At 48.5% G+C, this 26,250-nt stretch overlaps 1 protein-coding gene across 3 annotated transcripts in view; it reads left to right on the top strand.

Annotated features, from left to right (window-relative positions):
• Positions 1–17,963, top strand: part of AHNAK2 (AHNAK nucleoprotein 2) — a 69,016-nt gene extending 51,053 nt beyond the window's left edge. For 2 of the 3 annotated variants that reach the window (XM_043517740.1, XM_043517741.1), the window contains exon 8: positions 313–17,963. In XM_043517740.1, the coding sequence (XP_043373675.1) occupies positions 313–16,896 (16,584 nt within the window). In that variant the 3' untranslated portion in view covers positions 16,897–17,963. The remainder of the gene's footprint in view (positions 1–312) is intronic. The other variant, XM_043517742.1, reaches the window with a different exon arrangement.
• The last annotated feature ends 8,287 nt before the right edge of the window (positions 17,964–26,250 follow it).

Raw genomic sequence — 26,250 nt, 5'->3', positions numbered from 1 at the left:
GAAGCACCATCCGCTGAAATTGCGGCGGAGGGACCAGAGGTGAAAACTGCCGGTTTGGAAGGGAAAATTCAAATGCCTAAATTTGAAAAGCCAAAGTTTGGAGTTTCACTTCCAAAAGGCAAAGTGCCAGAGGGCGAGATCAGCTTACCCAAAATGGAAGCTGACATTCCCAAGCCAAAAGTCAAGGGCCAAGTGGGTGCATTCGACGTGGAAACCTCGACACTAGCAGTGGAAGCTGATGTTCCTGACGTAGAGACTGAAGCTTCCGGCTGGCAAATACAAATGCCATCAGTCAAAATGCCTAAAGCAGATCTTCAAGCACCAAAGGTAGACATGACCCTCCCATCAGTAGATGTTTCTCTTCCAAAGGCCGAGGTGGACATTCAAGGCGCAGAAGCAACAGCTAAAGCGGTAAAGATAGAAGCTGAAATAAAAGCCACAGATAAAGATGCTAAAGGAAAAGAAAGTAAGTTCAAAATCCCAAAATTCAGTATGCCTTCATTTGGCTGGTCCACCACAAAAGAGACCAGTGGTGGAGTAGCAGGTGTTGAAGCAAGCGTGAAAGAGCCTCAGGTGACAGTGCCATCCGCTAGGGCAGAAGGAGAGATAACACTGTCAGGACCTGCCATTCAGGCTCCAAGTGCTGAACTGGAAATCGGGACTTCTGCAACAAATGATGGTGAGAAGGGGAAAATTAAAATACCTGATGTTAAGCTGCCAAGTGTGAAGCTTCCCAAAGTCAAGGCTCCCCAGGTACAGGTCAGTCTGTCAAAGGTAGAGGCAGATATTTGCCTTCCCAAATCACAAGGCGAAAGGAAAGAGGGGGGATTTGAAGTGAAAGTTCCCGACAAGGAAAGCAGTACTGAAGTTAAGACAGGGAAAGCAGAGGCAAGAGGGATGAAAATACACATGCCAAAAGTCAAAATGCTTTCTATGGGATTTTCCAAACCAGAAATCAAAGCTCCCAAAGTAGACGTGGATGTTACTTTACCCAAAGTCGATGTCTCACTTCCCACGTGTGACGTCAGTCTTCACGAAGCTGACCTGAAAGCAGCCTCCGTTCCCGGAGATGTCAAAATCTCGGCACCTGAAGTCAAGATTCCCAAAATAGAAGGTTCCATTGAACTGAAGAGTCCAGGAATTGAAGCGAAAGCACCATCCGCTGAAATTGCGGCGGAGGAACCAGAGGTGAAAACTGCCGGTTTAGAAGAGAAAATTCAAATGCCTAAATTTGAAAAGCCAAAGTTTGGAGTTTCACTTCCAAAAGGCAAAGTGCCAGAAGGCGAGATCAGCTTATTTAAAATGGAAGCTGACATTCCCAAGCCAAAAGTCAAGGGCCAAGTGGGTGCAATCGACGTGGAAACCTCGACACTAGCAGTGGAAGCTGATTTTCCTGACGTAGAGACTGAAGCTTCCGGCTGGGAAATACAAATGCCATCACTCAAAATGCCCAAAATGCCTAAAGCAGACCTTCAAGCACCAAAGGTGGACATCACCCTCCCATCAGTAGACGTTTCTCTTCCAAAGACAGAGGTGGACATTCAAGGCCCAGAAGCAACAGCTAAAGCGGTAAGGATAGAAGGTGAAATAAAAGCCACAGATAAAGATGCTAAGGGCAAAGAAAGTAAGTTCAAAATGCCAAAATTCGGCATGCCTTCATTTGGCTGGTCCACCACAAAAGAGACCAGTGGTGGAGTAGCAGGTGTTGAAGGAAGCGTGAAAGAGCCCCAGGTGACAGTGCCATCAGCTGGGGCAGAAGGAGAGATAACAGTGTCAGGACCTGCCATCCAGGCTCCAAGTGCTGAACTGGAAATCGGGACTTCTGCAGGAAAAGATGGTGAGAAGGGGAAAATTAAAATACCTGACGTTAAGCTGGCGAGTGTGAAGCTTCCCAAAGTCAAGGCTCCCCATGTACAGGTCGGTCTGTCAAAGGTAGAGGCAGATATTTGCCTTCCCAAATCACAAGGCGAAAGGAAAGAGGGGGGATTTGAAGTGAAAGTTCCCGACATGGAAAGCAGTATTGAAGTTGAGACAGGGAAAGCAGAGGCAAGAGGGATGAAAATACACATGCCAAAAGTCAAGGTGCCTTCTATGGGATTTTCTAAACCAGAAATCAAAGCTCCCAAGGTAGACGTGGATGTTACCTTATCCAAAGTCGATGTCTCACTTCCCACGTGTGACGTCAATCTTCACGAAGCTGACCTGAAAGCAGCCTCCGTTCCCGGAGATGTCAAAATCTCGGCACCTGGAGTCAAGATTCCCAAAATAGAAGGTTCCATTGAGCTGAAGAGTCCAGGAATTGACGCGAAAGCACCATCCGCTGAAATTGCGGCGGAGGGACCAGAGGTGAAAACTGCCGGTTTGGAAGGGAAAATTCAAATGCCTAAATTTGAAAAGCCAAAGTTTGGAGTTTCACTTCCAAAAGGCAAAGTGCCAGAAGGCGAGATCAGCTTATTTAAAATGGAAGCTGACATTCCCAAGCCAAAAGTCAAGGGCCAAGTGGGTGCAATCGACGTGGAAACCTCGACACTAGCAGTGGAAGCTGATGTTCCTGACGTAGAGACTGAAGCTTCCGGCTGGCAAATACAAATGCCATCACTCAAAATGCCCAAAATGCCTAAAGCAGACCTTCAAGCACCAAAGGTGGACATCACCCTCCCATCAGTAGACGTTTCTCTTCCAAAGACAGAGGTGGACATTCAAGGCCCAGAAGCAACAGCTAAAGCAGTAAAGATAGAAGGTGAAATAAAAGCCACAGATAAAGATGCTAAGGGCAAAGAAAGTAAGTTCAAAATGCCAAAATTCGGCATGCCTTCATTTGGCTGGTCCACCACAAAAGAGACCAGTGGTGGAGTAGCAGGTGTTGAAGGAAGCGTGAAAGAGCCCCAGGTGACAGTGCCATCAGCTGGGGCAGAAGGAGAGATGACAGTGTCAGGACTTGCCATCCAGGCTCCAAGTGCTGAACTGGAAATCGGGACTTCTGCAGGAAAAGATGGTGAGAAGGGGAAAATTAAAATACCTGACGTTAAGCTGCCGAGTGCGAAGCTTCCCAAAGTCAAGGCTCCCCAGGTACAGGTCAGTCTGTCAAAGGTAGAGGCAGATATTTGCCTTCCCAAATCACAAGGCGAAAGGAAAGAGGGGGGATTTGAAGTGAAAGTTCCCGACAAGGAAAGCAGTACTGAAGTTAAGACAGGGAAAGCAGAGGCAAGAGGGATGAAAATACACATGCCAAAAGTCAAAATGCTTTCTATGGGATTTTCCAAACCAGAAATCAAAGCTCCCAAAGTAGACGTGGATGTTACTTTACCCAAAGTCGATGTCTCACTTCCCACGTGTGACGTCAGTCTTCACGAAGCTGACCTGAAAGCAGCCTCCGTTCCCGGAGATGTCAAAATCTCGGCACCTGAAGTCAAGATTCCCAAAATAGAAGGTTCCATTGAACTGAAGAGTCCAGGAATTGAAGCGAAAGCACCATCCGCTGAAATTGCGGCGGAGGAACCAGAGGTGAAAACTGCCGGTTTAGAAGAGAAAATTCAAATGCCTAAATTTGAAAAGCCAAAGTTTGGAGTTTCACTTCCAAAAGGCAAAGTGCCAGAAGGCGAGATCAGCTTATTTAAAATGGAAGCTGACATTCCCAAGCCAAAAGTCAAGGGCCAAGTGGGTGCAATCGACGTGGAAACCTCGACACTAGCAGTGGAAGCTGATTTTCCTGACGTAGAGACTGAAGCTTCCGGCTGGGAAATACAAATGCCATCACTCAAAATGCCCAAAATGCCTAAAGCAGACCTTCAAGCACCAAAGGTGGACATCACCCTCCCATCAGTAGACGTTTCTCTTCCAAAGACAGAGGTGGACATTCAAGGCCCAGAAGCAACAGCTAAAGCGGTAAGGATAGAAGGTGAAATAAAAGCCACAGATAAAGATGCTAAGGGCAAAGAAAGTAAGTTCAAAATGCCAAAATTCGGCATGCCTTCATTTGGCTGGTCCACCACAAAAGAGACCAGTGGTGGAGTAGCAGGTGTTGAAGGAAGCGTGAAAGAGCCCCAGGTGACAGTGCCATCAGCTGGGGCAGAAGGAGAGATAACAGTGTCAGGACCTGCCATCCAGGCTCCAAGTGCTGAACTGGAAATCGGGACTTCTGCAGGAAAAGATGGTGAGAAGGGGAAAATTAAAATACCTGACGTTAAGCTGGCGAGTGTGAAGCTTCCCAAAGTCAAGGCTCCCCATGTACAGGTCGGTCTGTCAAAGGTAGAGGCAGATATTTGCCTTCCCAAATCACAAGGCGAAAGGAAAGAGGGGGGATTTGAAGTGAAAGTTCCCGACATGGAAAGCAGTATTGAAGTTGAGACAGGGAAAGCAGAGGCAAGAGGGATGAAAATACACATGCCAAAAGTCAAGGTGCCTTCTATGGGATTTTCTAAACCAGAAATCAAAGCTCCCAAGGTAGACGTGGATGTTACCTTATCCAAAGTCGATGTCTCACTTCCCACGTGTGACGTCAATCTTCACGAAGCTGACCTGAAAGCAGCCTCCGTTCCCGGAGATGTCAAAATCTCGGCACCTGGAGTCAAGATTCCCAAAATAGAAGGTTCCATTGAGCTGAAGAGTCCAGGAATTGACGCGAAAGCACCATCCGCTGAAATTGCGGCGGAGGGACCAGAGGTGAAAACTGCCGGTTTGGAAGGGAAAATTCAAATGCCTAAATTTGAAAAGCCAAAGTTTGGAGTTTCACTTCCAAAAGGCAAAGTGCCAGAAGGCGAGATCAGCTTATTTAAAATGGAAGCTGACATTCCCAAGCCAAAAGTCAAGGGCCAAGTGGGTGCAATCGACGTGGAAACCTCGACACTAGCAGTGGAAGCTGATGTTCCTGACGTAGAGACTGAAGCTTCCGGCTGGCAAATACAAATGCCATCACTCAAAATGCCCAAAATGCCTAAAGCAGACCTTCAAGCACCAAAGGTGGACATCACCCTCCCATCAGTAGACGTTTCTCTTCCAAAGACAGAGGTGGACATTCAAGGCCCAGAAGCAACAGCTAAAGCAGTAAAGATAGAAGGTGAAATAAAAGCCACAGATAAAGATGCTAAGGGCAAAGAAAGTAAGTTCAAAATGCCAAAATTCGGCATGCCTTCATTTGGCTGGTCCACCACAAAAGAGACCAGTGGTGGAGTAGCAGGTGTTGAAGGAAGCGTGAAAGAGCCCCAGGTGACAGTGCCATCAGCTGGGGCAGAAGGAGAGATGACAGTGTCAGGACTTGCCATCCAGGCTCCAAGTGCTGAACTGGAAATCGGGACTTCTGCAGGAAAAGATGGTGAGAAGGGGAAAATTAAAATACCTGACGTTAAGCTGCCGAGTGCGAAGCTTCCCAAACTCAAGGCTCCCCAGGTACAGGTCGGTCTGCCAAAGGTAGAGGCAGATATTTGCCTTCCCCAATCACAAGGCGAAAGGAAAGAGGGGGGATTTGAAGTGAAAGTTCCCGACATGGAAAGCAGTATTGAAGTTGAGACAGGGAAAGCAGAGGCAAGAGGGATGAAAATACACATGCCAAAAGTCAAGGTGCCTTCTATGGGATTTTCTAAACCAGAAATCAAAGCTCCCAAGGTAGACGTGGATGTTACCTTATCCAAAGTCGATGTCTCACTTCCCACGTGTGACGTCTGTCTTCACGAAGCTGACCTGAAAGCAGCCTCCGTTCCCGGAGATGTCAAAATCTCGGCACCTGGAGTCAAGATTCCCAAAATAGAAGGTTCCATTGAGCTGAAGAGTCCAGGAATTGACGCGAAAGCACCATCAGCTGAAATTGTGGCGGAGGGACCAGAGGTGAAAACTGCCGGTTTGGAAGGGAAAATTCAAATGCCTAAATTTGAAAAGCCAAAGTTTGGAGTTTCACTTCCAAAAGGCAAAGTGCCAGAAGGCGAGATCAGCTTATTTAAAATGGAAGCTGACATTCCCAAGCCAAAAGTCAAGGGCCAAGTGGGTGCAATCGACGTGGAAACCTCGACACTAGCAGTGGAAGCTGATGTTCCTGACGTAGAGACTGAAGCTTCCGGCTGGGAAATACAAATGCCATCACTCAAAATGCCCAAAATGCCTAAAGCAGACCTTCAAGCACCAAAGGTGGACATCACCCTCCCATCAGTAGACGTTTCTCTTCCAAAGACAGAGGTGGACATTCAAGGCCCAGAAGCAACAGCTAAAGCGGTAAAGATAGAAGGTGAAATAAAAGCCACAGATAAAGATGCTAAGGGCAAAGAAAGTAAGTTCAAAATGCCAAAATTCGGCATGCCTTCATTTGGCTGGTCCACCACAAAAGAGACCAGTGGTGGAGTAGCAGGTGTTGAAGGAAGCGTGAAAGAGCCCCAGGTGACAGTGCCATCAGCTGGGGCAGAAGGAGAGATGACAGTGTCAGGACCTGCCATCCAGGCTCCAAGTGCTGAACTGGAAATCGGGACTTCTGCAGGAAAAGATGGTGAGAAGGGGAAAATTAAAATACCTGACGTTAAGCTGCCGAGTGTGAAGCTTCCCAAAGTCAAGGCTCCCCAGGTACAGGTCGGTCTGCCAAAGGTAGAGGCAGATATTTGCCTTCCCAAATCACAAGGCGAAAGGAAAGAGGGGGGATTTGAAGTGAAAGTTCCCGACATGGAAAGCAGTATTGAAGTTGAGACAGGGAAAGCAGAGGCAAGAGGGATGAAAATACACATGCCAAAAGTCAAGGTGCCTTCTATGGGATTTTCTAAACCAGAAATCAAAGCTCCCAAGGTAGACGTGGATGTTACCTTATCCAAAGTCGATGTCTCACTTCCCACGTGTGACGTCAGTCTTCACGAAGCTGACCTGAAAGCAGCCTCCGTTCCTGGAGATGTCAAAATCTCGGCACCTGGAGTCAAGATTCCCAAAATAGAAGGTTCCATTGAGCTGAAGAGTCCAGGAATTGACGCGAAAGCACCATCTGCTGAAATTGCGGCGGAGGGACCAGAGGTGAAAACTGCCGGTTTGGAAGGGAAAATTCAAATGCCTAAATTTGAAAAGCCAAAGTTTGGAGTTTCACTTCCAAAAGGCAAAGTGCCAGAAGGCGAGATCAGCTTATTTAAAATGGAAGCTGACATTCCCAAGCCAAAAGTCAAGGGCCAAGTGGGTGCAATTGACGTGGAAACCTCGACACTAGCAGTGGAAGCTGATGTTCCTGACGTAGAGACTGAAGCTTCCGGCTGGGAAATACAAATGCCATCACTCAAAATGCCCAAAATGCCTAAAGCAGACCTTCAAGCACCAAAGGTGGACATCACCCTCCCATCAGTAGACGTTTCTCTTCCAAAGACAGAGGTGGACATTCAAGGCCCAGAAGCAACAGCTAAAGCGGTAAAGATAGAAGGTGAAATAAAAGCCACAGATAAAGATGCTAAGGGCAAAGAAAGTAAGTTCAAAATGCCAAAATTCGGCATGCCTTCATTTGGCTGGTCCACCACAAAAGAGACCAGTGGTGGAGTAGCAGGTGTTGAAGGAAGCGTGAAAGAGCCCCAGGTGACAGTGCCATCAGCTGGGGCAGAAGGAGAGATGACAGTGTCAGGACCTGCCATCCAGGCTCCAAGTGCTGAACTGGAAATCGGGACTTCTGCAGGAAAAGATGGTGAGAAGGGGAAAATTAAAATACCTGACGTTAAGCTGCCGAGTGTGAAGCTTCCCAAAGTCAAGGCTCCCCAGGTACAGGTCGGTCTGCCAAAGGTAGAGGCAGATATTTGCCTTCCCAAATCACAAGGCGAAAGGAAAGAGGGGGGATTTGAAGTGAAAGTTCCCGACATGGAAAGCAGTATTGAAGTTGAGACAGGGAAAGCAGAGGCAAGAGGGATGAAAATACACATGCCAAAAGTCAAGGTGCCTTCTATGGGATTTTCTAAACCAGAAATCAAAGCTCCCAAGGTAGACGTGGATGTTACCTTATCCAAAGTCGATGTCTCACTTCCCACGTGTGACGTCAGTCTTCACGAAGCTGACCTGAAAGCAGCCTCCGTTCCCGGAGATGTCAAAATCTCGGCACCTGGAGTCAAGATTCCCAAAATAGAAGGTTCCATTGAGCTGAAGAGTCCAGGAATTGACGCGAAAGCACCATCCGCTGAAATTGCGGCGGAGGGACCAGAGGTGAAAACTGCCGGTTTGGAAGGGAAAATTCAAATGCCTAAATTTGAAAAGCCAAAGTTTGGAGTTTCACTTCCAAAAGGCAAAGTGCCAGAAGGCGAGATCAGCTTATTTAAAATGGAAGCTGACATTCCCAAGCCAAAAGTCAAGGGCCAAGTGGGTGCAATCGACGTGGAAACCTCGACACTAGCAGTGGAAGCTGATGTTCCTGACGTAGAGACTGAAGCTTCCGGCTGGGAAATACAAATGCCATCACTCAAAATGCCCAAAATGCCTAAAGCAGACCTTCAAGCACCAAAGGTGGACATCACCCTCCCATCAGTAGACGTTTCTCTTCCAAAGACAGAGGTGGACATTCAAGGCGCAGAAGCAACAGCTAAAGCGGTAAAGATAGAAGGTGAAATAAAAGCCACAGATAAAGATGCTAAGGGCAAAGAAAGTAAGTTCAAAATGCCAAAATTCGGCATGCCTTCATTTGGCTGGTCCACCACAAAAGAGACCAGTGGTGGAGTAGCAGGTGTTGAAGGAAGCGTGAAAGAGCCCCAGGTGACAGTGCCATCAGCTGGGGCAGAAGGAGAGATGACAGTGTCAAGACTTGCCATCCAGGCTCCAAGTGCTGAACTGGAAATCGGGACTTCTGCAGGAAAAGATGGTGAGAAGGGGAAAATTAAAATACCTGACGTTAAGCTGCCGAGTGTGAAGCTTCCCAAAGTCAAGGCTCCCCAGGTACAGGTCGGTCTGCCAAAGGTAGAGGCAGATATTTGCCTTCCCAAATCACAAGGCGAAAGGAAAGAGGGGGGATTTGAAGTGAAAGTTCCCGACATGGAAAGAAGTATTGAAGTTGAGACAGGGAAAGCAGAGGCAAGAGGGATGAAAATACACATGCCAAAAGTCAAGGTGCCTTCTATGGGATTTTCTAAACCAGAAATCAAAGCTCCCAAGGTAGACGTGGATGTTACCTTATCCAAAGTCGATGTCTCACTTCCCACGTGTGACGTCAGTCTTCACGAAGCTGACCTGAAAGCAGCCTCCGTTCCCGGAGATGTCAAAATCTCGGCACCTGGAGTCAAGATTCCCAAAATAGAAGGTTCCATTGAGCTGAAGAGTCCAGGAATTGAAGCGAAAGCACCATCCGCTGAAATTGCGGCGGAGGGACCAGAGGTGAAAACTGCCGGTTTGGAAGGGAAAATTCAAATGCCTAAATTTGAAAAGCCAAAGTTTGGAGTTTCACTTCCAAAAGGCAAAGTGCCAGAAGGCGAGATCAGCTTACCCAAAATGGAAGCTGACATTGCCAAGCCAAAAGTCAAGGGCCAAGTGGGTGCAATCGACGTGGAAACCTCGACACTAGCAGTGGAAGCTGATGTTCCTGACGTAGAGACTGAAGCTTCCGGCTGGGAAATACAAATGCCATCACTCAAAATGCCCAAAATGCCTAAAGCAGACCTTCAAGCACCAAAGGTGGACATTACCCTCCCATCAGTAGACGTTTCTCTTCCAAAGACAGAGGTGGACATTCAAGGCCCAGAAGCAACAGCTAAAGCGGTAAAGATAGAAGGTGAAATAAAAGCCACAGATAAAGATGCTAAGGGCAAAGAAAGTAAGTTCAAAATGCCAAAATTCGGCATGCCTTCATTTGGCTGGTCCACCACAAAAGAGACCAGTGGTGGAGTAGCAGGTGTTGAAGGAAGCGTGAAAGAGCCCCAGGTGACAGTGCCATCAGCTGGGGCAGAAGGAGAGATGACAGTGTCAGGACCTGCCATCCAGGCTCCAAGTGCTGAACTGGAAATCGGGACTTCTGCAGGAAAAGATGGTGAGAAGGGGAAAATTAAAATACCTGACGTTAAGCTGCCAAGTGTGAAGCTTCCCAAAGTCAAGGCTCCCCAGGTACAGGTCGGTCTGTCAAAGGTAGAGGCAGATATTTGCCTTCCCAAATCACAAGGCGAAAGGAAAGAGGGGGGATTTGAAGTGAAAGTTCCCGACATGGAAAGCAGTATTGAAGTTGAGACAGGGAAAGCAGAGGCAAGAGGGATGAAAATACACATGCCAAAAGTCAAGGTGCCGTCTATGGGATTTTCTAAACCAGAAATCAAAGCTCCCAAGGTAGACATGGATGTTACCTTATCCAAAGTCGATGTCTCACTTCCCACGTGTGACGTCAGTCTTCACGAAGCTGACCTGAAAGCAGCCTCCGTTCCCGGAGATGTCAAAATCTCGGCACCTGGAGTCAAGATTCCCAAAATAGAAGGTTCCATTGAGCTGAAGAGTCCAGGAATTGAAGCGAAAGCACCATCCGCTGAAATTGCGGCGGAGGGACCAGAGGTGAAAACTGCCGGTTTGGAAGGGAAAATTCAAATGCCTAAATTTGAAAAGCCAAAGTTTGGAGTTTCACTTCCAAAAGGCAAAGTGCCAGAAGGCGAGATCAGCTTACCCAAATTGGAAGTTGACATTCCCAAGCCAAAAGTCGAGGGCCAAGTGAGTGCAATCGACGTGGAAACCTCGACACTAGCAGTGGAAGCTGATGTTCCTGACGTAGAGACTGAAGATTCTGGCAGGAAAATACAAATGCCATCACTCAAAATGCCCAAAATGCCTAAAGCAGACCTTCAAGCACCAAAGGTGGACATCACCCTCCCATCAGTAGACGTTTCTCTTCCAAAGACAGAGGTGGACATTCAAGGCCCAGAAGCAACAGCTAAAGCGGTAAAGATAGAAGGTGAAATAAAAGCCACAGATAAAGATGCTAAAGGAAAAGAAAGTAAGTTCAAAATGCCAAAATTCGGCATGCCTTCATTTGGCTGGTCCACCACAAAAGAGACCAGTGGTGGAGTAGCAGGTGTTGAAGCAAGCGTGAAAGAGCTCCAGGTGACAGTGCCATCAGCTGGGGCAGAAGGAGAGATAACAGTGTCAGGACCTGAAATCCAGGCTCCAAGTGTTGGACTTGAAATTCTAAGTAGTTCTGTAAAAGATAGTGTTAAGCGGACATCTAAAATGCCTCTTTTTAAAATTCAAAAGGTTTCTATTTCTAAGATACCTAAATCTGATATTAGTGATCCCAACTTGCAGGCTGATGTTTTTCACCCTATAACTGAAGCTAATGTAATAGCTGAAGGAATACCATTGAGGTTTTCAGGCCCTGAGAGTAGCGTGAATCTTCCTGAGTGTGGAGAAGATGCAAGGGCCAAACGTGTTAATTTACCAAAATTTCGGATTCCTGATTTGGGGTTTTCCAAAGTTGATATCAGTACCCATATAGCTGACCAGGATGCAAACTTACTGAAAGATGATGTCACTCTTACTAAGTATCACATGAGTGTTCAAGAACCCAAAGTGATATCTGGGTCTGCTATTGGTGATGTAAGCATTGCAGAGACAGATATTAAATTTGCATTGACAGAAAGTTCCTCTGAGCTGAAGAGTACAGATATAGTTGCTAAAATACCATCAGTTGACGTTGCTATAGATAGAGGAGAAGTGAAGCTTGAAGGTTTCGAAGTGAAGTCTAAAATGCCTAAATTCCAAAAGATGAAGTTTGGAATTTCACTGCCTAAGGGAAAAATTCCAGAGAGTGAGATCAGCCTACCTCAAATGGAAGGTGACATTTCCAAACCAAAAGTAACAGCTGAAGTTACTGAGATTGCTATTGAAACTTCATCTTTAGATGTTAAACGTGAAGTCTCTGATGCAGGAACAGAAGTGTCAGGCTTAAAAATGCAACTGCCATCACTCAAAATGTCTCATATACCTAAAGCTGATGGAGCACCAAAGGTGGACTTCAGCCTCCCATCAGTTGATGTTACCATCCCAACAACAAAGGTAGACATTCGAGGCCCAGATTTAGAAAGTAAAGTGGTAAAGACTGAGAGTGAAATAAAATCTGCAGAAAAAGACATTGAAGGGAAAGAAAGCAAATTCAAAATGCCAAAATTCAAACTCTCATCATTTCGTTGGTCACCAAAGAAAGAAGCAGTTGTTACATGTGATACTGAAGCAACCCTTGAGGAGCCTACTTTGGCCTCTTCATTAGGAGAAACAGAAGCTGGATTAACATTAACTGTAGCTGAGGTTCGGTGCCCAAGTGTGGATCTCGAAAGTGACATGCCTATAGGTGAGAAGGAGAAAATTAAAAAGCCTCAGTTCAGCATGCCAAAGTTATCACTTCCTAAAATGAAGGGTCACAAAGCACAGGTCTCTCTGCCAAAATTGGAAAGTGATGTTAGTGGTCCTAAACCAGAAAATGAAGGAGATGTTTCACTGCAGATATCAGAGAAAGGAAGCAGTGGAGATGGAGAAGGAATTGCCATAAAAATGCCAAAGGTTAAGATCTCTACTTCAGAATTTTCAAAAACAGAAATCAAAGCTCCCAAAATGGATGTGGACGTTCGCTTACCTACGGATGATGTCAAGCTTCCTACATATGATGTGACTATTCAACAAGCTGACTTGAAACTGATGTCTGCTGGTGCTGATGTCAACCTGTCAGCCCCAGATATTAAGATTCCAACATCGGAAGGGTCCATAGAGTTGCAAAGTCCAGAAACAGGAGTTGAAGGAATATCAGCTGGAATTGTTGTGGATGGAGCAGAGCTGAAAGCTGAAGGTCTTGAAGGGAAGATTAAAATGCCTGAATTCCAAAAGCCAAAGTTTGGAATTTCACATCCTAAAGGGAAAGTGCCAGAAAGTGAGATCAGCTTACCCAAAATGGAAGCTGATATTCCCCAGCTAAAAGCGATGACAGATATTATTGACGTTTCTCTGAAAGCACCAACAGTAGAAGTTGAATCTGCCATCCCTAATGCAGAAACAGAATCTTCAGTCTGGAAAATCAAAATGCCCAAAATACCTGAAGCTGATATTAAGACACCCGAAGTTGACTTTAACCTCCAATCCAGTGTTTCTGTTCCAATGGTAGAGATTGGTATTCAAGATTCAAATATGGCATCTAAAGCAACAATGGTTGAGGGAGAAATAAAACCTGGAGATACGGATATGGAAGGGAAAGAAGGACATTTCAAGTTGCCAAAATTCAAATTGCCATCATTTAGTTGGTCATCAAAAAAAGAAGCAAGCATTAAAGCCGATTTTGAAGAACCTCTGGAAGAGCCTAAAATTACTGTATCATCAGGCAAAACAGACACAAAACTAGTAGAAATTGTAACTGAGGATCAGGGTCCAAGCATGGATCTTGCTATTGAAATATCTACAGGAAAAAAAGAACAAAAAAGCCAAATTAAAAAGCCTCCATTTATCATACCTAAAATTTCATTCTCCAAAATTAAGGTTCCTAAAGCTCAGGTGAATCTGCCAAAAGTGGAAGCTGATGTTACTGTTTCTAAACCAGAAAGAGGCGGAGAAGACTTAGTGCAGATACCTGATATAGAAAGCAGTCATAGCAAAAGTATAGAAGAGGGAGCACAAATAAGCATAAAAATGCCAAAAGTTCAGATTTCTACTTTGGAATTTTCCAAACCAGAAATCAAAGTTCCCGAATCAGACATGGACATTAGCCTACCTAAGGTTGATGCCACCTTTCCTACAGATGATGTGAGTCTTCAACAAGCTGACCTCAAATCAGGGTCTGCTGGTGATGATGTCAACTTGTCCATGGGTATTAAATTTCCCACAGCAGAAGCTTCCATTGAGCTGAAGAGTCCAGAAACAGGAATCGAAGGACCATTGGCGGTGGATGGAGCAGAAGTGAAAGTTGAAGGTGTTGAAGGAAAGATGAAAATGCCTAAATTCCAAAAGCCAAAGTTTGGAATTTCACTTCCAAAAGGAAAAAGACCAGAAAGTGAGATCAGCTTACTCAAAATGGAAGCTGGAGTTCCCCAGATATTGCTGACAACAGATATTGCTGACATTGCTGTGGAAGCTCCAATACTAGAAGTTAAATCTGATGTCTCTGATGCAGAAATAGAGGTTTCAGCTGGGAAAATGAAAATGCCTCAAGTTTCTATCACTGACATTAAAGCTCCAGAGATGGATGTTAGTCTCCCATCCGTTTCTGTTTCAACCACAGAGGTGGCCTTTCAAAGCCCTGAAGTGGAGATTATGAAAGTGCAAGGAGAACATGAAATGAAGTCTGGAGAAATTCAGACTGAAGAACATCAGGGCTGGTTTAAAATGCCAAAATTTAGAATGCCAACATTTGGTCGGTCATCTTCTAAGGAAAAAAGAGATGACATTGATAGTGAAGGGAGCCTGGAAAAGCCGCAAGTAAGTGCTCCTTCTGCTGAAATGCAAACAGAAATAGAAGCTCCTGAATATGCAACATCATTGCCACATGTGGACACTGAATCTGCTGCTGGAAAGGATGTTTTGGAAGGTAAAATCAAATCTGCTAAAGCAGAGATTCCAAAAGTGGGAGTTTCTCTCCACAAAGGTAAAAGTTCTGATGTTACCTCACCAAAGTTTGAAGCAGAAATTTCACTACCTCCAGAAAAAGCAGTCATTAAAGTGAGCATTCCTGAAATGGAAACTTATGCTGACATAGTTAAACGCGGTACTGAAGGACAACAATTGAAAACACATACTCCAAAAGTCATGTTACCTAAGGTAGAACTCTCTACATCAGAAATTAGTGCTTCAAAAACTGGGGTGGACATCAGCTTACCAAAAGCTGACATTACATTCCCTAAATGTGATCTGACCCTTCAAGAACAAAAAGCCAAATCAGAGTGTGCAGAGGTTTCAACAGCAGAACATTCCATTGAGCTAAAGAGTCCAGAAATAGGAGACAAAGCACCATCTGTTGAAATTGCTTTGGATGGAACACAGAAGAAATTAGATGTCCTCCCAAAAGTAGAGTTGGACATTCTACACCCAGGTGCAGGAGTTAAAACTGAAAAGCTAGGGGGTGTGATAAAATCTACAGGAAGGGATGTTCAAGGAAGAGAAAGTAAATTAAAAATGCCAAAATTCAGTGTACCCTCATTTGGATGGCCTGCCACAAAGGGAACAGGAGATGTTGCTGATGTTAAAACCAACCTTGAAGATACCAAGATAGGTGCTCTGGGAATTAAAATGGATACTGAAATAAGTGTTGTAGACCATGAAATAGAATTTCCAGCTGAAAGTGTTGAAAAGACTATTTCTGCAGGAGTCAGGGTGAAAGCGGAAGATGAAGATGAAGCAAGCAAAATGAAAACATCTAAATTTAAGATGCCAAAGTTTGGAGTGTTACATTCAAAAGCAAAGGGTTTTGAAGTTGATGTATTTCTCCCAGAGTTAGAGGCTGATGTTTCACTGCCTAAAACTGAACTAGGCATAGTGGAAATCCAGTTTAAAAAAGCAGATGACTCCACTGACCTGCAAAGTCCAAGTTCAGACGTTATGGAATCATCAACCAGGATTTCAGAGGACAAGCCAGACAAACAAACTGAAAGTGTAGAGGTAAATATTAAAATTCCCAAGTTAAAAATACCAGCATTCACTTACAATGCACCCACAGCTGAAACTGACGTTTCAACATCAAAAGTGGCAACGGACTTGAAAGGTGCTGGTACTGACATTGAAGCATCAAAACTGGAAGTAAGCACTAAGATCCCTAAAGAAAGACCGGAGTTTGCGGGTGGTAATATCCAAAGGCCATCAGTCAAAATGCCAACATTGGCTGAACGTGACATTAAAAACCCACAGGTATATGTTAAGCTCCCATCCACAGACTCTTCGGTTTCAAAAGCAGCACTACAAATTCAGGGACCACTTGCAGAGGGTAAAGAAATAAAGACACAAGATGAAGTTGAATCTGGACATGTTGATATCGAAACGCATGAGACTTACTTCTCTCAGATAGTGAAAGAATCTGAGATTCCTTCATCAGAAATTAAAACTGCTAGTTTTGGATTTTCACTTCTCAAAGTGAAGATACCTGAGTCACATGTTAAACTAGACATGCCAGTCAAACTGCAGTCTTATTCAGAATATAAACATGAGGTGTCTGAGAGTGAAGTTCACCAACCTAAACTTTCTGATGAAAATTTAGGGGTAGCAATACAAAAGAGTGACACTGCTGAGTTTAAATTATCTGGCAAACCACAAAGTGAAACTGATGAATCTAACGATGTTGTATCTTCCAGTGTCAGTTTGCCAAAACTGAAAACGTTTACAGTTGAAGTACAGTCTTCCAGTAAACTTGGAGACACTCAATCTGATAAGCAACCAGAGGAAATAGCTGTATCTCCTCTCTCTAAAGATGGTGAAATAGCTAAAATACCAGAAAATGAAGAAAAAGATATGAAGGATCAAAAAGAAAAAACTGATAGTAAAAGTTCTTCTGGCAGATTCAAGTTTTGGCTTCCAAGTATTGGGTTTTCTTCCTCCATTGATGACACAGGCTCAGATTCCAAACCTGAAGTCCAAAAATCAATTCCAGAAGAAATCCAACGTGTTGACTCTTCTGCATCAGATACTGACTCTTCTAAACAAACTGAAAAAACTGGATGGTTTAGATTTCCCAAATTAGGCTTCTCATCCCCATCAAAAAAGGCTAAGAACATTGACAAAGAAGAAGGGACAAATCTAAAAGAAATGAAAACTTCAGATGATGAAAGTCCATCAGAGAAACCTGAAACATTTTTTGATGCAGAAGAAAACTTATCACCTAAAGAAGAAACAATTAAGGGTGAAGAAAATGAAACTACAGGGACCTCATCTAATGTCCAAGTTTCTGGTGCTTTAGTGACATCATCAGCAAGAACTGAATTAATCTTGTTGGAGAGGGAAAGAGCTAGCCAGCAAAGTATTCTTGAAAAGACCACCAAATGAGTATTTTTTTCTGATCTATGCATATATGGAAAATCTGAAGGTAGAACAAACTAAGAGAAAAACATATGCCGAAAAATGCTGTCTTCCCAGAGAGTTTTCCTGAAGAAATGAAAGTGGAACAGAACTTAAAACTGACATTGATGAAAACAGTCTGTGGATCATTCCTCACCACACTGGCATTTGCAAGCATGTGAACATACTGTAGGACCTAATGAAACATTTGTTTCATGAGATGTACCCAAGAAGAAACACACAACTACAGAGGAAAAGGAGGCATTCACACTTTTAACAAAGTCTGATAAAATTCTCCTAACCATGCAAAATAAAGTGTTGAATGGAGCAAAGATAGTGAAAAGATTTTATTAAATATAATTCTCTAAAACATGCCAGTTGTGTTTAGATTATAGATTATTTGCAAAAATGAATATAAAGCTAGAGCTATGAGGACTAGAGATATACATAACTGTTTAGATTTTATTTTATTAAATATATTTCTGCCTTGATGTTGCTTTCTTATAAAAATATATTTTCTTTTTTCTTAGATAGAGCAATATTTGTATTCCATGATCATTTTAAAATGTAGAACAAACAGAAATAATACTGTAGATATGACAATCCTTCCTCCCCCACCCCCGCCCCAGTTAGTAGGGTGGATAATATTTAGCCTTAAAAAAAAATAAAAACTTCAGGAAATGCTCCAGATTCCTGAAAAATATATACTGCTGATTCACATATTCAAAATAAAAAAATAAAATATGGCAACTGAGAAGAAGAATAAAAAAAATTGGGGTAAGAAAGTTCACTATGTATATATTTATCCGAATAGTTAATGCATAGAATGGGGCATATGTCAGTGAAATCGCTGGAAAGGTTTTTCCAGAGAAATAAGATGTAAATAGTTATTTACCTTTTGTTTATATCAATGCTTCTCTTCAGTACATGACCAAAAAGGTAATACCATATATGTTAGCCATCACTGTACATGTATTACTAGAATGTTGAATGTATTCTCAATTCACAGTACAGTCACTGTATCGATAATAAATGCAACAACATTATTATTGTAATCATTTTTTGATTATGAAAACTACAATACAAAGTCGCATGAACATTGCTTGAAAGGTTGGGGTAAGTCTAACTCTCTGATGAAGCTAATGTAGCTGCAACTTCAGTTAGAGCGGGGAGAACTTTTTTTTAAAGAGACATTGGTACTGGCCAATGACGAATCACCATTGTAATTCTGCATATTGTATTTTCACATATTCACTCACACATCTTTATCCCAGTTTCTTTATATATTTTTTTGTTCCCACCTATTCAGTTTAGTAGGGGCTAAGCAAATGCATCAGAAGGAAAAGCTGGAATGTACTAGAGTGTATTTGGTGATTCCCAAGTCATATCTTGCTAAATTAACATATTCTTCATCCCCTCCTCCTCGAGTTCTCAACTGTCCCAAAGGAGAATTCCACACAAACTGCAGTCATCAATACAAAGTCCATCATTTCTCAACAGTTTCCACACAGAGGTACTGGACAACCCATATTATTTCAGGCCAAGCTGGACCTCCTTGGGGCTTCTCTAAGTTGTGGCTGGCTGCTCACAGCCCCAACGGGCCATTCAAGCTGCTTTCTTCAGTGATCCCTGGCTGATGGAATGGCCGTAGGCAGGGGCGCACAGCTTAGAACAGAGCTAAGGAAGAGTAGCATGCACAGACCAGAGAATCAGTAATGATGACCACTGTGATGCTGGAAAACAAGGACATCCTGCTTTATAGCAATTCAAATAGAAGGAGACAATGATCTCAAGGCTTATTTCAAGCTCACAGAGAATTATAGTTAACAATAAATACATTAAAAATACTCTCAGGGTTGTATGCACTCTTTTAGCCCCACAAAATGAAATGCTCTAAGCAGCCCCCATGGGAATTGGATAGCACTACACATGAGACTGTTAGAAAGCAGAGAGTGAAATCCTTGAAAATGCAGTATAGAATCATAGAATATCAGGGTTGGAAGGGACCTCAGGAGTCATCTAGTCCAACCCCCTACTCAAAGCAGGACCAATCCCCAACTAAATCATCCCAGCCAGGGCTTTGTCAAGCCTGACCTTAAAAACTTCTAAAGGAAGGAGATTCCACCACATTCCTAGATAACGCATTCCAGTGTTTCCCCACCCTCCTAGTGAAAAAGTTTTTTCCTAATATCCAACCTAAACCTTCCCCACTGCAACTTGAGACCATTACTCCTCGTTCCGTCATCTGCTACCATTGAGAACAGTCTAGAAAATCCATCATCTTTGGAACCCCCTTTCAGGTAGTTGAAAGCAGCTATCAAATCCCCTCTCATTCTTCTCTTTCCCAGACTAAATAATCCCAGTTCCCTCAGCCTCTCCTCATAAATCATGTGTTCCAGTCCCCTAATCATTTTTGTTGCCCTCCGCTGGACGTTTTCCAATTTTTCCACATCCTTCTTGTAGTGTGGGGCCCAAAACTGGACACAGTACTCCAGATGAGGCCTCACCAATGTTGAATAGAGGGGAACGATCATGTGCCTCGATCTGCTGGCAATGCCCCTACTTATACAGCCCAAAATGCCATTGGCCTTCTTGGCAACAACAGCACACTGTTGACTCATATCCAGCTTTTCGTCCACAGTAACCCCTAGGTCCTTTTCTGCAGAACTCCTGCCTAGCTATTCGGTCCCTAGTCTGTAGCTGTGCATGGGATTCTTCCATCCTAAGTTCAGGACTCTGCATTTGTCCTTGTTGAACCTCATCAGATTTCTTTTGGCCCAATCCTCTAATTTGTCTAGGGCCCTCTGTATCCTATCCCTACCCTCCAGCGTATCTACCTCTCCTCCCAGTTTAGTGTCATCTGCAAACTTGCTGAGGCTGCAATCCACACCATCCTCCAGATCATTAATGAAGATATTGAACAAAACCAGTTTGAGGACCGACCCTTGGGGCACTCCACTTGATATTGGCTGCTGTGATGGGGCAAGGCCAGATGGCTATGGAAGAGTAGTCTTATTGGGATCCGGGAAGTGGGCGGGCAAAGCCCGTCCACCGCTAAAGGATCCCCCCCAGCCTAAAAGGGGGATCCACAGGACCTAGATACCCAAAAAATTCCAGGGGACAATAATAAAATAACAAGGACAGGAGTGTAGTCAAAGGGTCAAACAAAGGGAACCGGACGGGGACACCGAGCAGAGAACCCTAGACAGCGCCCACTGCTCCTCAAAGGCGACAAGGGAGTCAGAGGACGCCGCCCAGAGGAACTCTGCCCGGATACGTGAACGGACCGAGGATCGGAAATAGGCCCCACAGTCACAGGAGACTCCATCGGCCAACCTCCTCACTCTGGTTTTGTAGATGGCCATTTTAGCTAGGGCCAGGAGGAGGTTGACCAGGAGATCCCGTGACTTTTTGGGGCCACGGATAGGGAGTGCATAAATGAGAAGGTGAGGGGAGAAGTGCAACCAAAAACGTAATAAAATATTGGTGAGGAGCCGGAATAGGGACTGCAGCCTGGCACACTCCAGGTATACATGTGCCAGGGTATCCCTCACGCCGCAAAAGGGGCAGGTGTCTCGGATTGAAGTGAACCGCGCCAAGTACACACCTGTGCTCACGGCTCCATGAATGAGCCGCCAACTGACATCCCCAGCGGGCCCTGGGACTAAGGTGGAATATAGGCTGGCCCACCGGGGCTCCTCACGCTCCAAAGGTGGCAGAAGGTCCCGCCATTTTGTATCGGGGCGGGACACGAGGGTGCGGGAGTGAAGGGTGTGGAGCACGAGCGTGTAGAGATGTTTTCTAGGCGCGGTTTGAAAGCAGACCGGCTGCATCTCGTGCAGCCGGCTTCTAGTGAAGGGGTGAAGGGGTCGGTTGGGTCCACGGGGCAGGGGTCCAATTAAAAGGACCGGCGGGCCTGGGGTAGCGGGTGGGCGGGGCGTGCCCTCATGCAGGACCCAGTCGAGATAAACCCGAGCAGCGGGCGGCAAAGCGGCCTTCACCTCCTGAAGTATGCGCCGGGGAGTATGCAAAGCCCCATGCGCTGAGCGAAGGTTAGGGGATCCAGCCAGTCTCCCCGGTCATAGTCCAGGAGGTCTCCGACTCTTGTGACCTCTGCCAGGACCAACCTCTGGCGCACCGAGCGGGACTCCGCCACCTGCACACGGAGCTGGGGGTTGTGTAGCAGGGGCTCCGCGAGGAGATCTGCCCCCTCGGTGGCCACCACGAACCTGGTCGTTGAAAAGAGTTTCCAGGTCCGGAGGAGGTCCTGGTAGAACGGCAGCCCGGAGAGGTCTCACGGAAGACCTCTCGGATGGAGATAAAGGAGCTGCTGGTCGCATCGGAGCCCTCGGAAGCGGCGCAGGATGACGTGCACCAGTATGCTCCATGCCGGACTACCTGCACCATAAAGGAGACTCTGCAGGGTCTGGAGACAGAAGACATGGACCTGATTAAGCAGATCGTCGGGAGTTCCTCCCAGAACACTCTGCAAGCGTTAGGATCGGTCGGATCCGGGGAGAAAAGGCTTGCGTAGAAGGCTCTCGCCCTCCCGCACATCTCCGGATCCGTGAGGGGGGTGCCATCTTCTGCCAGTAGGCAGATGACATATTTTTTAGCCCCCCTCTTTTTCTCCAGGGCGTAGAAGAAGCGGAAGCCGCGATCCATCTCCCAAAGGAGACGGATGCGGGATCGAACAAAGGCACCCCGGGCCCGATGGTCCTCAAGGGTCCGGAGCTCCTCCCGTTTCTCCCAGCACGCTCCGCAGAGGGGTGAATCCTCGGGGCTGGCAGACAGACGCCTCTTCAGCTCTAAGACCTCCCGTTCCAACTGCTCTATCGCCGCATCCCTCCGTCAGCTGGCGCCCCGGGTGTAGTCACGGCAGAAGAGCCTGGCCCGCGCCTTCCCTAAGTCCCACCACCGCTGCGCCGAGGGAAAGGCACACCGCTGCCCTCGCCAGGCCAGCCAGAACTCCCAGAAGGACACCACGAAGCCCGCATCCTCCAGCAAGCTGTTGTTAAAATGCCAATAGGCCGGCCCCGGCCTCTCCGCGCAAAGGGAGGCTGTCACGGTGGCTATATGATGGTCAGAAAATGGGGAGGGCCGGATGCTGGAGGAGTGGGCTCGTGAAAGATGAAAGCGTGATAAATAAATGCGGTCCAACTAGGAGTGGCGCGACCGATCGGCCTCCACCTGGACAAAGGTGAACGTGGAAGTGTCATCCGGGTGGTGGTCGCGCCAGACGTCCACCAGGGAGCGTTTTTCGACTATCTTCTGGAGGACGGCAACGGCGGCCGGGCTCTGCTCAGTCCCCGAGCGATCCCGCTCCTCAAGGGTGATGTTAAAGTCCCCTCCCAGGACCAGGCACTCCTGAGGATCCAAGGTGCTGAGGAAGGCGGACGCCTGCTGACAGAATTGCAGCCACTCCGGGCTCGCTGCTGGGGCATAGATGTTGACGAGGTTGACTACGAGCCCCTCCATGCGGACCCGGAGCTGCAGCAGGCGGCCCGGCACAGTCTCGGCGATCCCCAGCACCTCGGGCCATAGGTCGGGGGAGAACAGGGTCGCCACTCCACCCGTACGAACTGTGAGGTGGCTAAAGTAGACCCTGTCCCCCCAATCCAGCCACCAGCTGTCTTCGGCGGTCGGATCCATATGGGTCTCCTGCAGGAAAACCACAGAGTACCTCCCCTCTCGAAGGAAGGAGAGCACCTGGGACCTGCGGAGACCCATCCTACAGCTGCGGGTGTTCAATGTTGCAATGGTAAAGGGTGCCATGAGGAGGGCTGGGGGGGATCCTCGCCGGCAGGGATGCTCGTGGCTCCCGGCGGGCCGCGCAGCAGTCCGTGACCCACCCCATAGGTGAGTAAGGAGTCACGGAAGTGGCGGACCCTCTGGTAGGCCGCGGCGCCCTGTCTCCCGGTCCTTTTCCCCTCCCCCATGAGGGCCCTTGCGGCCCGGACGATTTGATTAAAGTCCCCCCATCGCTGGAGGGCAAGCTGGACTTTGTTGCGGGAGCCACGGACGTCTTCTAGGAACTCCCGCAACTCCTCTCGCAGCGCATGGGGGGCTGGGGTTATGGTCTGGTTACTCCCCGACGGGGCCCTTGCTACAGCCCCGTGGCCCAGCGAGATGGGCAGACAGGGTGCGGACCCCCGACGGGGCTCCTGATGGGTTGACCTGAATGCTGGGGCGATAGGGGGCGGCGGAGGGACGATAGCAGCCCCTGGTGGGCTGGGACGGGTAAACACAAAGTCCACTCCCTGGGAGTCATCTGTTAGAAAGGGGAAGGAGACAGTCCCAGGGGTGGCAATAACATCTCGGGAGGTGGACGGGATAAGGGCAGGGGCAGGGGTAGAGGTGAGAGTCTGGGTCGGGAGAGGGCTCTCACTGATGCCGGGCGCAAGCTCTCTGGTGCATTTGGCAGCCACGGCATCAGGAGGTGGACTTTCTTCTGTAGGGTCCTCTCCCGGAAAGGAGGTCGAATGCTCCTCACCAGCAAGGGATACCCCTGGTGGCTCAGGTTCCAGCCGCGTGGCACTGGCCGTCGCCTCAACTGGCTCGGTGGCTCTCAGCAGGGTGCCCTCTGCCGCCGGGTTGATGGAGGAGTCCAGGGGCTCCTCGGAGGTGGGAGCAGAAGCAACGGTTAGGGGGAGGGAGTATGGGGAAAGGGGGGCTGGAAAGAAGTCGCCCAGATCGAGGCCCGCTGGCATAGGATCATCCTCCCCCTAGGTGACCGGGGTCAGACCCAGGGCCTCGATCTCCTCATATATAGAGGGGAAATTATTTTCCGCTACCCCGGGATTCTCCCCGCCGGCACCTGACGCGATGGTTACTCCGGGGCACACTGGGGTTTCAGATGGTGCCTCGGGGGTCTTGGAGGGGAGGGACTCCCGTGGAGGGGAGATACCACCTTCCAGTGCTGCCACGTCTTCCCCAGCCGGCTCTGGTGGGTGGAACACACCCGTGGGTAGAGCGGAAGGCTCGGCATCGGTGCCCCCCTTCCTGGTCTTCCGGGGGGCCTCCGCGTCAGATGGGAGGAGCGGAGCTCGAGCCTTCCGCTTGCCTCGCTTCCCCTGGACTAGGGCCCAGCCCTCCATGGCATCATCCGGGGGCTGGCTAGCAGGGGTTGTGTCAGGGGGCAGAGGCGATGGCTCAGGGACTCGAGGGGGTAACGGTGGGGCAGCACAAGGGAGGGAAAATTCCCCTTGGGGTGGGCCCTCTCCCGTACTTGGCGATGTCCCTGCCGCACCCTCCTCCACAGGCCCCGCCAGATTGCAAGCAGCGGGGGCGGGGTTCTCCCGCTCGTTTGGGCATAGTGGGGGAGGTACCCCTTGGGCCCGAGCGGGAGCAATGGTGGACTGGGAAGGAGGAGGGGCCGTTTCGGGTGCCGGGCAGCCAGGGGCGTCGGCGATGACGGGGCCGGTGTCCTGCCAGGGCTCGGGTGTCCTGGATGCCCCTTCTTCCCGGGCCAGGGGGCAGTCCCTCCGGACGTGCCCCATCGCCCGGCAGAGGTAGCACCGGGCCTCCCCCGTGGAATAATGCACCCTGTAAGGGGTCCCCTGGTAGGGGACTAGGAAGGACCCCTCGAGTGCCTCTCCGTCGCGCGCCGCCGGCGGCAGTTGAAGCTGCACTTGCCGGCGGAAGGAGAGGACGTGACGGAGGGCGGGGTCTTTGCAGCCCAACGGGAGAGGGCTGATGACAGAGATGGGCTTTCCCAAGGTAGAAAGGGCGGGTAACAGGGCGGCATTGGGGAGAAAGGGAGGGACGGAGGTCAGGACCAGGCGGACGCCCAGGTCCTCTAGCGGCTCTAAGGGGACGAACACGCCCCCCACCGCCAGGCCCTTCTCCACCGCCTCCTGGGCGGCGGCCTCCGATGCTAAGAAGAAGACGACCTTGCCATACATTTTGGAGGCCGCCACAATGGCCGTGGGCCCCACCACCCTCGCCAATGCCCGCACATAGGTCTCCACGTGGGGCGAGGCGGGCACCAGGAGGCAACGGACGCCATGCTTCCTGGTCATGGTGGGAAAGGGGCCCCGGCCGCTATAGATGGTAGCGGAGGCGGGGGGCTGGAGAAATGATGTAGCGGCAGGCGGGGGAGCTGCCGCCACCTGGGCGTATGCTCTAGGGGCCGGGGGAGGGACACCTGCAGAGCTGGTGGAGGGAACAGCGGGGAGGGGCGCCTCAGCTGGAGATGGGGCCGGGGCATTGGGGGCAGCTCCTGCCATGGAAGGCCTGGTCTTTTTAGCGGGGCCCTTCCCCTTCTTCTTCCCCTGGCCCTTCCCGCCGGCTGGGAGGACTCCCCGCAAATCTGAGGGGGTGATAGACGTGGCAGCAGTGGAGGTCACCCCGGTGCCCGTCGCTGCTGGTGCCCCAACGGGGGCGATGGCAGATGGTTTGGCAGCAGAGGTAGAAGCTTGGGGGGGTGACAGAGGGGCAGGCGAGGGAGGGGGAGCTCGGGCTACTGGAGAGGTCTCACCCGTCTCATCCCCCGCCATCATGAGCAAGGAGGAAAGGGAGGACATCAAAAGGAGGAGGGGAGAGGGGAAGCAGGTCGACCACTCCTCCCCGCTAGGCTGCAGGCAGGGGAGGAGGGCGCCAAAAGGGGCGGGCTGGACGGGAGGCAATCAGGGGTTGGGGTCAGTCACCGACACAAGGTGGAAATTCCGGCTCCTCTTGGTGCACAATGGGGGGCAGGATTCAACAACATTGAAGGTGCAGTTAAGAGGGTTGCAACTGAAATGGGGAGTTGCACAAGCGCATGGGAGGGGCATGGGCACATGGAATGAGGGGCTAAGCTGTCTGGGGGTAGAACAGGGAAACCAAGGGGCTAGCTTCAGAGGCTGGGGCGGGGCAAACAAACAAAGGCTGCAGAAGGAAATGGGCGGGGCAGGCAAACAAACTGAAGCTAGTAAGGGGGGCTGGAGCAAAAGAGGAGGCAAAGCAAGTGGCAAATGGGGCAGGTAGTAAAGGGCAAAGCTGGGGGTTAGGCAGTCCGGGGGGGCACATGTGCCCATGTGCACTTGTACAAGTCTTTTTTTAGCTGGCTGCTGCTTCTGGCCCAAAGGGTGGAAATAGGGCGTGGCAAACCAAGCAAGCAGCTGAGTCCAGAGGCAGGAGCTGAGGCAGATGGTATACAGCCAGTGGGGGTGGTGGAGGGGGCAGCGGTGGTAGTAATAGTGGTGGGGGTTGGGGGGGACACACAGATGGATCGGGGGGCAGCTCCACGCCACACCCCCAGTGTCCCTACAAACACAGTCAAAACCCCCACCACAAGAGCACAGTTTGAAAATTACTCAGTCTTAGGCCCCCTCCACGGTGGTCTGCAAAGTCTCTAGGTGC

The sequence above is a fragment of the Dermochelys coriacea genome, chromosome 6 (assembly GCF_009764565.3).
Source record: "Dermochelys coriacea isolate rDerCor1 chromosome 6, rDerCor1.pri.v4, whole genome shotgun sequence".
Classification (NCBI taxonomy): Eukaryota; Metazoa; Chordata; order Testudines; family Dermochelyidae; genus Dermochelys; species Dermochelys coriacea.
This window is presented reverse-complemented; position numbering and strand designations above follow the sequence as displayed.